Genomic DNA, 12,788 nt, shown 5'->3' with positions numbered 1-12,788 from the left:
CCTCCCCCGGCGGCGCCGCCCGCCCCGGGCTGCCGCAGCGCCGCGATGGAGACGGCGGAGAAGGAGTGCGGAGCCCTCGGCGGCCTCTTCCAAGCCATCATCAACGACATGAAGGTAGGGGTTCCGCCGTCGTGACAGCGCTCTCCCCCCCACCCCACCCCGCCGCCACCCCCGTGCCGCTCCCCCGGGCAGCCCCCGTAGTGGTCCCGTGGTAGGTACCGGGGCTCCGGTGTTCAGCCCCGGGATGGGGATTGGAACCCCGCAGCGGGTACTGGAGCCCAAACATCAGACCCGCAGCGGGTGTCAGGGTCCCACATCGGCTGTAGGAGCCTGGCACGGGGTGCCGGAGCCTCTCATCAACCCCATACTGGGCATCGGGACCCCGTGCTGGGCGTCGAAGCCCCGGGCATTGCAGCCTCACATGAGCCCTATATCCGTCATCGGATATTGGAGCCCCATCCTGGGGATTGCAGCCCCACACTAGCCCCAGATCCATCACTGGGTATTGGAGCTCCCTCCATCCTGGGTGTTACAGCCCCACATCAGCCCTGTTACCCGTTACCGGGTATCAGCGCCCCATGTCAGGCATCGAGGTCTCACATCGGGTGTCTGAGCATGGCACTGGGTGCCAGAGCCCCACATCAACCCCATACTGGGCATCGGGGCCCTGCGTTGGGCATTGGAGCCCACACTGGGGATCGTGGCTCCGGATCAGCCCCGGATGCCAGAGCCCCATGTCGGGTAGCACAGAGCAGGCATCGCTGCCCCTGACCGGCTGCCACTGGCCCCACATCGGGCATCGCCACCCGTCTCAAGCATCGCGTGTCCTCTGCCACCCCCCACTCCCAGCCTGGATTTCTGCCGGATCCACTGGGGTTGACACCAATGGAACAAAAAGGTCCCCCGGCTCCTCAGTCCCATTTCCCAACCCGCGGAGGGGACATCGCCTCCACCCTCCCTGGGAGCAGGATGAGGCCATGTTTTAAAAAAGCCTCTTTTTTTGTTTGTTTTCGTTTCAAGAAATAAAAATAAAAAATGCTGGGGGGCATTTCTGATTGGGGGCTGAGCAGGGAGGAGGCAACCAGCCGTGTTGCTTCACCTGGGGGGGCCGAAATTCCCACTGCCAGCTCCAGCACTGAGCTTTAGCCCCAGTCATTTTTGGGAGGCAAAAGCTCTCTTCCTCCTCCTCCTCCTCCTCCTCCTCTTCCTCTCTTCATGCTGCAGACCCGTCCAGACAATGCTGTCATTGCCAAAGCAGGGGAGGGGGGATAAAAAAAAAAAAAAAAAAGCCTTGCTGGGAAGGAGATTAACCCCTTCGAGGGGCGGTGGTGGCTCCGCAGCCGGACTCTGGCTCAGGGCCGGGAGAAAAGCTCTAGGGAGAAAATCCCGTCTCTCCCCAAGGCAGAGGCATCCAGGGCTGGTGGGGTGATCAGCTCCCTCCTTAAAATGCCTTCACCCCAGACACCCTCTCCAGGCAGCCTGGCTGAGTCCTACACCCCCAGGGGGGAGGGGGGGGCAGCCCGTGCCTTGGTTTCTCCATTCCCCTGCCGAGGCTGTGGAGGGGATGAGCCAGCCTGGAGCTGCCACCTCCCAGTGACATGCCCAGCACCATCAGGATGTGGTTGGACTGGGAACCCGTCACCCAAGGAAACGGGCCTGGATTCAATTTCATGCCATTTCTGGGTGGGAAAGGTGAAAGAAAAATGATGAAAAAGAAGGAAAACCCCACCATGCTACGGCTGGGGCTCAGCTCGTGCCCTGCACAACCCCAGCCAAGCACCGGTGGCACCTAAGGGTGCCTTGTCCCCATCTCCCAGCCACATGGGTGGCCTGGCACGGGCACTGGGGGACAAATAGCTCCCTCCCCAAAGAACTGCAACGTTGAAGGGTAGTAATGGGGTCCTATGGCTGGGACTCTTGCCCAGGACACAGGAGGGCAGAGGGACCTTATTTTGGTGGTGGGTGGCTTTTTCAGCACCCCTTGGCCTGTGGTGAGGAGGACTCACTTGGTGGCAGTCCCTAAGCCAGCTTCATTCCTGTTGCCTCTTTTCCCGCGTGCTCAGCGTCCCTGGGTGACCTTGGCATGTCCTTGTCCCCATTGTCCTCTTCCCCATCCTCCTCTTGCCTGGCATCGCAGGGGACTGGGGGCATCAGGACCTGCTCCCTTGCTACAGGGGAGCCTCACTCACCTTGCTCAGGATGGCCATGGAAGGTGGCCCAGGGACAGTGCCCCAGGGATGGTGGCAATGGCAGTCCCCAGGGACCCACAGCCAGGGCACTGCCACAAGTGACAGGTGAAGTGGCACCCTCAAACCTCTTCTTTGCTGACTCATGAGGAAATCGGGGCTTTCATGGTCCCCAGAAAACAATGTCAGGCTGCTCCCATGACACCTCAGTACAAACCTTGTCCCCAGAGCTGCCAGCAAGCCAGAGTGCCCATGGGGATGTGTGGTGGCCCACATCCTGCAAGGCTGGCTCTGGTGTTCGTGTCCCAGCCTGGTGGGTGCCTCGGGAGGGTTTGCAGGCCCCTGGCACTGCCATCGGGTGGTGACACCAGGACAGCACTGGGATCTTGTCACTGGGACAACAGCACAGGACCTGACCTTGCTGGCAGCACCAGCGTGGCTTCACCAGGATGGTGACACCAGGACTGGCTCCACTGGGATGGCTTTGCTGGGATAGTGGCACTGCGACCAGCCTCGCTGTAACAGCACTGGAATGGCCTTGCCAGGATGGTGGCACCTGGATAGCTTCAGTGGAATGATGGCACCAGGACTGGCCATGCCAGGCTGGCACTGGGATGGCATTGCCAAGGCAGCACCAGGATTAACCTCACCAGGACAACACTGACTGGCCTCACTGGGATGATGGCACTGGGATGGTGACACTGGGATAGCCTCGCTGTGTGTTTGCACCAGGATTAGCCTCGTTGCAATGGCACCAGGACTGGCCTTGCTGGGATGGCACTGTGGCTGGCATTACTGGGACAGGCCTCAATGGAATGGCACCAGGATGGTCTTACTGGGACTGGCACCTCTGAGGCATCACTGGGACTGACTTCACTGGCACCGCACTGAGATAGCCTTGCTGGAATGGTGGCACTGGCACAGCCTTGGGATGGCCTCACTGGACGGTGGCACTGGGACTGCCCTGGGATGGCCTTGCTGGAATGGTGGCACTGGGACAGCCCTGGGATGGCTTCACTGGGATGGTTGCACCAGGGCAGCCTTGGAACAGCCTCACCACAAAGGCAGTGGGACTGGTCTTGCAGGGATGGCCTTGCTGGAATGGCACTGGGGTGGCCTCCCAAGCACCTGTGCCCTGTCCCTGTCCCCATACAATTGTCCCCAGTTCTAACCTCCCCTCCTGCCCAGTTGGTCCTCACAGGCTTGGGAGAGGCGAGGACTGGGGCTCCTGCTGTGGGAATGGAGCCCTCCATGATGGTGGGTTTGGCCATCAGTGCTTTGGGGGAGGCTGCGGGTGCTGGGGGGCTCTGCTCTGCTGCTGACCAGGGTCTTAAAGCTTTTTCCTTTCTTCCTCTCAAATTTCCAAACCCATGAGATACCTTGAGCCCTGTGAGGAAGAGATCACCCGAGATCCTGAGGTCTCCAGGGTCTACAAGTTTGGGTGGCCAGACTGGAAAGGGAAGAAAACAGAAGGGGAAAGGGTTATGCTCAGCCTTTATTAGCCATCAGAGAAGCCCCTGAGCTGCCCTGTCTCTCTGTACCAGTGAAAGGGAGAGCTGCCCTGTGTGGGAGGGGGTGCAGGGAATGAGGAGCTCCGTCTCTCACCATGACCCTTCCTCCTTGTTCCTCCTTGCAGAGCTCCTACCCCATCTGGGAGGATTTCAACTCAAAGGCCACCAAGCTGCACTCCCAGCTCAGGTGAGTGGCCAAGGGTGGTGCGGGACATGGGAGTCCCCTCTCCCCATGGCACATCCCGGTGTGCCCCACACCTGCTGAGCTCCCCCCTCGCTCTCTCTGCCCCAGGACCACAGTGCTGGCTGCAGTCGCCTTCCTGGATGCCTTCCAGAAAGTGGCCGACATGGCCACCAACACCCGAGGTAGGTCCTCTCCCCTAGGGGTGAGTGTCCCCAGGCTTGGCCAGGCAGGGGGACGGGTGGCGAGTGTCCCCTGTGGGGTGTCCCCTTCCCATGTGACTGGAGTGCACTTCAGTCAGCAGCTCCACCATCCATGGAGAGATGTCCAACCTGTCCCCACACCAAGGTGGAGAGTGCCCTGGGAAACAGGGTTGGAAAGGTGGGGAGTGGAGGGGTGGGCACCCATGTGGATGCTGGCTTCTCACCACCCATGGGTGCTTAGCCGCATCTTCTGGTGGGGCTGGGACATTTGGGGTGGCTCTGCCCCACACCATGGTCCCCTGCACCCATCTCTGTCCCCCGGGATGCACGAGCCACCCTCCTTGTCCCTGGCACCCACCTGGGAAATTCCCAGGGCGGTCCTGGCCACCCCAGGTGTCTCCAGGGAAGGGAAATTAACTGGAGGGAGATTCAGGAGTCCAGGCTCGACTGTTTCATGGACAAACCCCAACCCACCAGGGAAGTGACTGAAGAGCTGAGGGGGCCTCCACGCTGCTGGTGGGGGGAAGGACCCCCGGACCCTCTCCGAGTGCCTGTTGGCAACGAGGAGCCACTTCCCACCGATCGGCTTCTGCCAAGCAGATGGTCCCGGGCTGGTTTGCAGACTGGCGGCATCCAGGCCATCTGGAGCTGCATGAGGAGGAGGAGGAGGAGGAGGCGGCAGCTTGAGCCAGGATCAGCTTTGCCTCCAAACCCACTAGCCCACTGCACTGGGGGGATTAGGTCTCCCCCAGATCCCCACCAGCCTGGGCAGTGGAAGCAAGGAGGGGGCACAGGGGGGGGGAATGCTGGGAACAGCTGGGGACCGGCACCCCGGGAGGCAGCATCACCCTGTCATGTGTTATACCTGCAGGGGGTTTTTTTGGGAGGGTGGGAGGCAGAGCAGCAACACCGAGAAACTGAGGCACTGGGTGGGGGCTGGCTGGTGGCCTCGCACACAGCGCGTGAGAATCGGATTAGGAGCAGCAGGAGCTGGGATAAAAGCATTAGGAGCTGGATTAGGAGACTACCCCCGTGCAGGAGAAGGCCCTGGGCCCACGGATTCCCCTATTTCCACGGCACTGAGGGGCTGGGGAGTGCTCAAAACTCCTGCAAAAGGGTGGAAGGTGTCTCTGGAGGCTCTTTTATGGGAGAGAAGGGCAGAATATCACTCCTCGATTTGCACCCAGGGATTTTGGATTGCTGCTTTTCCTGGGATTTGCCAGCAGCACTGCCACCACGTGGCCATCCTTAGGCTTCAGAGTTAACAGCGGTTTCATCTGAAAGGGATGCTTCTACTTTCTCTTGCTGGCAAATAGCCCCTCCGGAGGAGTCCGGACTCCATTTTTACCCACTCGGGATTGTGCCTGGAGGTGTGGGACAGAGCTGACTGCCTGGAACTAAGCCGGGGCACCTCATCCCTCCCCTTCCCTGACCTCTCAATGCCAAATTTGAGACAAACCAGGGAAAAACAGGAGCAGGTTTTAATTTCAAAGCTGCCAGAAGGGATATTTAGTGCTTTATTTGTTAGTTGGTGGATGATGGTTGATTTATTTTGCGGATTTACCATGGGGAAAAAAAAGAAGAGTCCCCAGAGCTCAGCACATCCCAGCGCCCATCATCCCTGCCATGAGCCACCCTGCTCCCACCATCCAGATTGGGCTGGGACTGGTGTGGGGATGTCCCTGCCCCTCACCAGTGGTGCTTCTCTCCCCGCCAGGTGCCACGAGGGACATCGGCTCTGCCCTGACCCGCATGTGCATGAGGCACCGCAGCATCGAGGCCAAGCTCTGGCAGTTCACCAAGTAAGGGGGCCCAGGGCGTTGGTGACAGTTCACCAAGTAAGGGGGCCCAGGACGTTGGTGACAGTTCACCAAGTAAGGGGGCCCAGGGCGTTGGTGACACGGCTTGGCTGCTGTCCCTCGCTGAGGAAGGGGGTGCTGGTTGTCAGCTGGGCATGGGCTGGGGGGCATGGCTCCCCCACACCCCAGCTCTGGCACTCTCCCACACTCTCCACTTCTCTCTCTTTTCCCTGCTCCAGCGCCCTCATGGAGAGCCTGATAAACCCTTTGCAGGACAGGATTGAGGACTGGAAGAAAACTGCCAACCAGCTGGACAAGGACCACGCGAAAGGTACGGGGAGGGACAGGATGGATCCGTGCAGGGTGGCTGCACTGCCTGGGGGGGATCCCCTCTGACAGCACTTCTGTGCCCTCAGAGTACAAGCGAGCACGCCACGAGATCAAGAAAAAATCCTCTGACACCCTCAAGCTCCAGAAAAAGGCTCGCAAAGGTGAGGGAGGGTCTCCTGGGGGGTGCCCCCACCAGCCCCTCTGCAGCACGCCCAGCCACGGCGGGCACCCCGGCTGTGGCACTGCCAAATGGGGGGTGGGCACTGGGGGGGGTCCTGCTGCCCCCCTGCAGAAAGGGGAGTGCCAGCATGGCCCAGGGGGTGGTGGGGAGGCAGGGGCACGTGCCCCAGCCTTTGACCTCTTTTCACACGTTTTCTCTGTCTCCTTCTCTCTTCCCTCCCCTCCACATCCTTCCTGTAGAGCTACTTGGTAAGTGAACTGCTGCCCCCCACCACCGGCCCCCTCTCTGCTTCCTCATCTGCTCCCCCCCAGTCTCCCCAGCCTCTGTCTGTCTGTCCGTCCATCCATCCGCTCCCTGTGCCCCCTTCACCCTGCTTTTAGCTTAGCTTAGCTTGCACCCCATGTTCTGGGGCAGTGCCAGCCCCACCACAGTGGCAGCCCAAGGGGTCCCCTGGCCCAAGTGCCAGGAATGGGGATGCAGTGACAGAGGAGCCCCCTGCCGCGGGCTGCTGTGGGGTGAAGGTGCTCCTGGACCCTCCAGGGATATGGGCACAGAGGGGGACCTGTGGCAGCTGCTGGGATGTGAGGATGGGGTGATGTCCCCAAGCCAGAGCCGGGGGTGTGGCCTCAGCTTGGCAGTGGGAACCCCATCAGATTGAGGGGAGTGTCAGGGGAGCCCAGCGCTGACAGTGTCCCATCTCACAGGGAAAGGGGACCTGCAGCCCCAGCTGGACAACGCCCTGCAGGATGTCAATGACATGTACCTGCTGCTGGAGGAGACGGAGAAGCAGGCAGTCCGCAAAGCCCTCATTGAAGAGCGGGGTCGCTTCTGCACCTTCATCACCTTCCTGCAGCCCGTGGTGGTGAGTGCCGGGGACCAGGGGGGTATGAGGGTGATTCCTGCTGCCCAATCAGTGCTGATGCTCCCTCTTATCTGGCCTCAGAACGGAGAGCTCACCATGCTGGGAGAGATCACCCACCTGCAGGGCATCATCGAGGACCTGGTGGTGCTCACGGCTGAGCCCCACAAGCTGCCCCCCGCCAGCGAGCAGGTCAGTGAGGGTGGGCTGGGGGGCTCAGGGGAGAGGGGAGCATCTTTGAGGGGACTTACACCCCATCCTTCCTGCAGGTGATCAAGGATCTGAAGGGCTCTGACTACAGCTGGTCCTACCAGACCCCTCCGTCCTCGCCCAGCAGCTCCAGCTCCCGCAAGTCCAGCATGTGCAGGTATGGTGGGGTGGGCTCCACACCCAACCACGGCCAGGAAATCCAGTCCTCCTCGTTAAACCCAGTGGGCTAAGGACACTTGCAGCCCTTGGGGATGCTCACAAGGTGCATGTCCACCTTCTCATGTTCACGTGGCCAATTGGTTCCCACTAATGTGGAGGAACTGGTCTTGGTGCACTGGGCAGGGCTGGTTGACCTATGGGGCAGAATGGGAATGTGCCATGTCATATGGGGTTTGGGGGCAGTCTGAGCTGTGCAGGGGAACCTGGGGGCAAACACACCACCTTTATCCTGTCCCTCAGCCTGTTCCCTGCCACAGGGGCACCCTGTGTGGCACCCCGTGTGCCTCAGTTTCCCCAGGTCGGGGTGCGTGGCAGGGCACTGGCCACCCTGCCACCTCCGAGCCTCTGTCTCAAATTCTCTTTTCCTTCCTTTGTCCTCCCCACCCGGCGTGTCCCCGTCCCCCCGGCGCCCCCCCAGCAGCGTTAGCAGTGCCAAGGGTGGCATGGCGTGGCCCGGCGGGGCTCAGACCTGCTCACCCAGTTCCACCTATCGCTACCGCAGCCTGGCGCAGCCCCCCGCCGCCGCCACCCGCCTCTCCAGCGTCTCCTCCCACGACTCCGGCTTCATCTCCCAGGACGCCGCTTACTCCAAACCGCCCTCCCCCATGCCCTCGGACATCACCAGCCAGGTACGGGGCGGGCGGTCAGTGCTGCCCACCTCCGTGCCTCAGCTCCCCCCTCAGTGGAACGGGTGGGTGGTGCTGGGTGCAGCACGAGGGTCCAGTGCAGGGGTGATGGGACCCATCCCCAGGAGTATTTCCAGCTGCTTTGGCATCACGAGAGATAAATATTGGGAGTATTGGGGGTGTCTGCCCTACTTGGGGCCATCACAGGCCACACTGCAGAGAAATCCCACCCATGACCCAGAGATGGGGCACAGATATCCCTCTCCCCATAGGGAATAGAGTATTTCCCACTGGGAGAACAGGGTGTTTCCCAATCACCCCAGCCCCATAATGCCCAGTTTGTGCCAGTCCCTCACCAGGCAGCATGAGCAAAGCTTCCCCTTCACTCTGCATCCTCCCCAGTGCCAGGGATGCTCCAGGATCCCTAGGGAGCTGCCATTCTGGCTTGCCCATGCTAACCTGGCACCACCAACCTGGCAAGGTCCCCACTCCCTAAAATGCCTGTTGTCTCTGCGTGGCTTGGGGTGAGCAGGGGGGAGAGTTGGGGTGGAGCATCATCCCAGCTCAGTAGATCCCGCTGCCTCTCGCCATCCTGCATCCGCTGCCGGAGGGGAGGAGGGCTGGGGGCCTGGCACAGCCAGGGGAGCTGTGAGTGCTTCTCTAACCGGGGCTGCAGCTCTGGCTTTGCTTCCTAACGGCCTCTTCTCTCCCCCTCTGGCTCTCGGCTCGGCCTCGTGGCACGGCACAGCAGAAGTCCTCCAGCTCGGCGTCCTCAGAGGCCTCCGAAACCTGCCAGTCAGTTAGCGAGTGCAGCTCCCCCACCTCGGTTAGTCCTTGCCATCCCACCGGGGTTGCACTTCACACGTGGTTTCCCCCCCTCACCTCGTGGGGTTCAGGCCCCAGATCCCCCCATCCCACCCCCCCATGGGGCAGAGCATCCCGAGCAGCACCTGTGGCTGGGGGGGGGACATCAGCGTGTGCCCCCTCCTGCCCCGCTCCTGGTCCCAGTGTCGCCAGCATCAACCTCCTGCCTTGCCCTTTGCAGGACTGGTCCAAGGCCAGCCCCTACGACCAGCCAGTGGTCCCCACCCTGCAGCGGCGCAAGGACCGCGTGGAGCACCTCCGGGAAGCCGAGATGGGCTCTCCTGCCGGGGGGTACCCGGGCATTGGCAGCGAGGATGCTCCCAGGCCCCGGATGTCACCGGCTACAATTGCTGCCAAGGTACCGCCTGCAGCGGGGAGAGCACAGAGGTGGGGGGGTCTTAGGGGACTCCCAAGAGAGAAATCAGGGTGCTGACAGTGCCCTTTGCCCCCACAGCACGGGGAGGAGGTGTCCCCTGCCGCCAGCGACCTGGCCATGGTCTTGACCCGGGGGCTGAGCTTGGAGCACCAGAAGAGCAGCCGGGACTCGCTGCAGTATTCCAGCGGCTACAGCACGCAGACCACCACCCCCTCCTGCTCTGAGGACACCATCCCTTCCCAAGGTACCTCGGGTACAAGGGATAGCTGAGGCTGCCTGAAAAAGCACCCAGAGTGGGGAAGGGGACGGCAGAGGCTTTGGTGGTCCTGGATCACATCTGCGTGCCCTGGGTATCGTAACATCAGGCTGTGGTCACATTGCACAGGGGCTGCTGGGGTGAAGATTTGATGTGCGCTGGGGATTTGGGGTGTGGCACAAGCTTCATGCCACACATAACCACAGCCTTTTCTGATTATTTGGGTGTTAGTTGAGGCTCGGTGGCTACAGTTGTGCCAGACAGTGCTGTAACGGGCAGCCTTTTGGCAGGGTGTTGTTGGAGCTGATTTGTGGTGATGTGTCTGTGTGCAGCAGTTGAGTACAGGTGGAGATGGTGGCAGATGGTGGGTGGTGGCAGCAGAGCTGGCGGTTGGAGATCAAATAATGTTTGCAATCACTGTGTTGATTATATGATGATTACATCGTGTTTGTAATCATCATGTTGGTGTGATGACGGCTGAGCCAGTGATGAGCATGTGATGGTGACAGTGGAGTTTGTCTGTGATCGTGTTGTGATAACGGTGGTTGGGGTAGTTGTGATGGTGATGGCTGGGTTTGATTCAACCAGTGGCAACAGTGGGGGCTGGTTGTGTTCATGTTACAATGGTGACAGTTGGGTCTGGTTGTGATTTCAGTGTGATGGAGTGGGGTGGTTGTGGCTGTCCTGCAATAGTGGTGGTTGGGGTGATCGTGGTTGGCCACACTGACTGTTCTGCTCCCTCCCCAGGCTCCGACTACGACTGCTACTCGGTGAACGGCGACGTGGAGTGCGACCCCCAGAGCGACTTCGACAAGTCCTCCACCATCCCGCGCAACAGCAACATCGCCCAGAACTACCGGCGGATGATCCAGACCAAGCGTCCCGCCTCCACCGCCGGGCTGCCCACCGGCACCAACCTACCGGCCGGCACCACCCCGGGGGTGGCCACCATCCGCCGCACGCCCTCCACCAAGCCCTCGGTCCGCCGTACCCTCTCCAACGCCGGCCCCATCCCCATCCGACCCCCCATTGTCCCCGTGAAGACCCCCACGGTGCCCGACTCCCCTGGCTACGCTGGCCCCACGCGGGTGGGCAGCGAAGAGTGCGTCTTCTACGCCGACGACGCCTCTCCGAACCCCCTGGATTTTGCCAAAGCTTCGCCCAAGCGGCTGAGCCTTCCCAACACCGCCTGGGGTGGCGGTGCCATGGAGATCTCCGTGTACCCCGGCGCCGGCCAGCACCTCTCCGCTGAGGAAGAGGAGGACCAACAGTTGGCCGCCAACAGGCACAGTTTGGTGGAGAAGATCGGCGAGCTGGTGGCCGGCGCCCACGCCCTGGGGGAGGGCCAGTTCCCCTTCCCCACCACCCTCGTGGGGTCTGGCCCCAGCGAGGAGACCCCCGCGCCCCCCCCGGCGGCCTCCATGGACCCCCCGGCCGAAGACATGCTGGTGGCCATCCGGCGCGGGGTGCGGCTGCGCAGGACCGTCACCAATGACAGGTCGGCCCCGCGGATATCGTGATGACGCCGCGGCCAGCGGGGACGTGCCCGCCGCGGCCCATGGACCTCCCGGGGGCAGCCGCTGCACCTCCCCGGGAACCCCCCACCCGCCGGCACCCGCTGCCCTGTCCCTCCCCGGTGGCCCCCACTCCCTGTCCCTGTCTTCTCCTGCCCTGCCCTCTTCCCTGTATCCTTCCTTCACTTGCTCTTTCTTTGCCCCTTTTTCTCCTCTTTTTCTTCCCCTTTTCTCCTTTTCTTTTTTCTGTGTTCTTTTTCTTTTTCTTTTTTTTATTCTTCTCTTATTTATCTCTTTTTCTTCTCTTATTTTCCTTTCTCGTTTTTCTTATTTTCCTCTTTTTCTTCTCCTTTCTTTTTAACTCTTTTTCTCCTTTCTTTTTTCCTCTTTTTCCCCTTTCCTTTTTTGCCCTCTTCCCCATCGTTTCTCTTTTCCTTTTTCTCTTTTCCTTTTCCCCTCTCTCACTCCCTCCCCTCTGTGTTCTCTCCCCCGGGCGCAGGCGGGTGGCCCCAGCCGCGGCAGGAGAGGACGGTGCCCGCAGGGCCGTGGCAGCAGCAGCACCAGGAGTGGGGGGGCCTGGCTCAATCCCCCCCAGCTGCCTGCTTGGGGCCAGCACGGCTCAACCTCAATTTCAAGGGGCAGAAGCAGTGGGGAGGGGGGTGCAGGGAGGGGGGGATGTGTGAGAGGGTGGGGGGGCTGAGGGCACAGGCACTGCAGTCCCCTCTGCCTCGGGGGGACACTGGTGTGCAGTGGCTGAGGATGCTGAACCTCCTCTTTGCCCCCCCTCCCAGGGACCCCTCCCAGCCCCTTCGAGCCCCCTCCCTCAGCCCCTGAAGCCCCTGTGCAGGGCCCTGCTCGGGGGATGGGCCCAGGGAACAGGAGGTTTCAGGCAGACCCCCGAAGTGAAGAAGCTGATTTCTGCCGGCGGCTGGAGGAAAGCACAACCCCCCGGCCCCGCTGTACATAGCCCCGCCCGCCCCGCTGTCTGTCGCATCGCAGCCCCCCAGCCCTCCCCTCTTAGGAGTAACAATTTAGTTCTCCCCCTTTCCCCTTCTCCTGCCCAGAACCGCTGATGCCAAGTGACAAATGTTTGGGTTTGAGGGAGGGAGGGGGTCTCTTATTTTGTACAGAAAACAAAAATTCCTTGGAAAAGAAAAAAAAACCTGACCTGTCTTTCGACTGAAGTAACTTTTCTGGTGCTGTTGTTAACTTGGTCCTTACTCTTTTTTTTTTTTAATTTATTTTACCCAATGTGCTCCCGCCTCTGCCGCCGCTTCCCCCCTCCCCATCCCTCTGCCAAGTTTATTTCTCTTTCTTTCATTCCTTCTTTTCTTTTAAATTTTTTTTTTTCTGGTGGTAATTTCCCTGTTCCCCCCCCGCCCCTTCCCCGTTTTCCATAGTCACTGCTACAAGTAACGAATGCACTGTGAAGATTCCAGTATTAATAAAGGTTGTACTGTAATTAATAGCCTC

General features: G+C 60.7%; 1 protein-coding gene across 11 annotated transcripts; it reads left to right on the top strand.

Annotated features, from left to right (window-relative positions):
• MTSS2 (MTSS I-BAR domain containing 2) lies at positions 1 to 12,783 on the top strand. Of its 11 annotated transcripts, none has more exons than XM_032701419.1 (15): positions 1 to 114; positions 3,823 to 3,884; positions 3,990 to 4,063; positions 5,799 to 5,883; positions 6,120 to 6,211; positions 6,297 to 6,371; positions 6,631 to 6,639; positions 7,096 to 7,253; positions 7,335 to 7,442; positions 7,520 to 7,617; positions 8,182 to 8,308; positions 9,057 to 9,131; positions 9,351 to 9,527; positions 9,624 to 9,789; positions 10,549 to 12,783. In XM_032701419.1, the coding sequence occupies exons 1-15, from the start codon at positions 46 to 48 to the stop codon at positions 11,319 to 11,321; spliced, it is 2,148 nt and encodes a 715-aa protein (XP_032557310.1). In that variant the 5' UTR covers positions 1 to 45; the 3' UTR covers positions 11,322 to 12,783. The 11 variants fall into 11 exon arrangements, with proteins under 11 accessions (XP_032557310.1, XP_032557309.1, XP_032557304.1 ...); XM_032701418.1 differs by having other exon boundaries at positions 9,054 to 9,131; XM_032701413.1 differs by having other exon boundaries at positions 8,101 to 8,308.
• Positions 12,784 to 12,788: the final 5 nt, after the last annotated feature.

This window comes from Chiroxiphia lanceolata, chromosome 13 (assembly GCF_009829145.1).
Source record: "Chiroxiphia lanceolata isolate bChiLan1 chromosome 13, bChiLan1.pri, whole genome shotgun sequence".
Classification (NCBI taxonomy): domain Eukaryota; kingdom Metazoa; phylum Chordata; class Aves; order Passeriformes; family Pipridae; genus Chiroxiphia; species Chiroxiphia lanceolata.
Note: the sequence above shows the minus strand (reverse complement) of the source record. Positions and strands in the feature narration are given on the sequence as shown.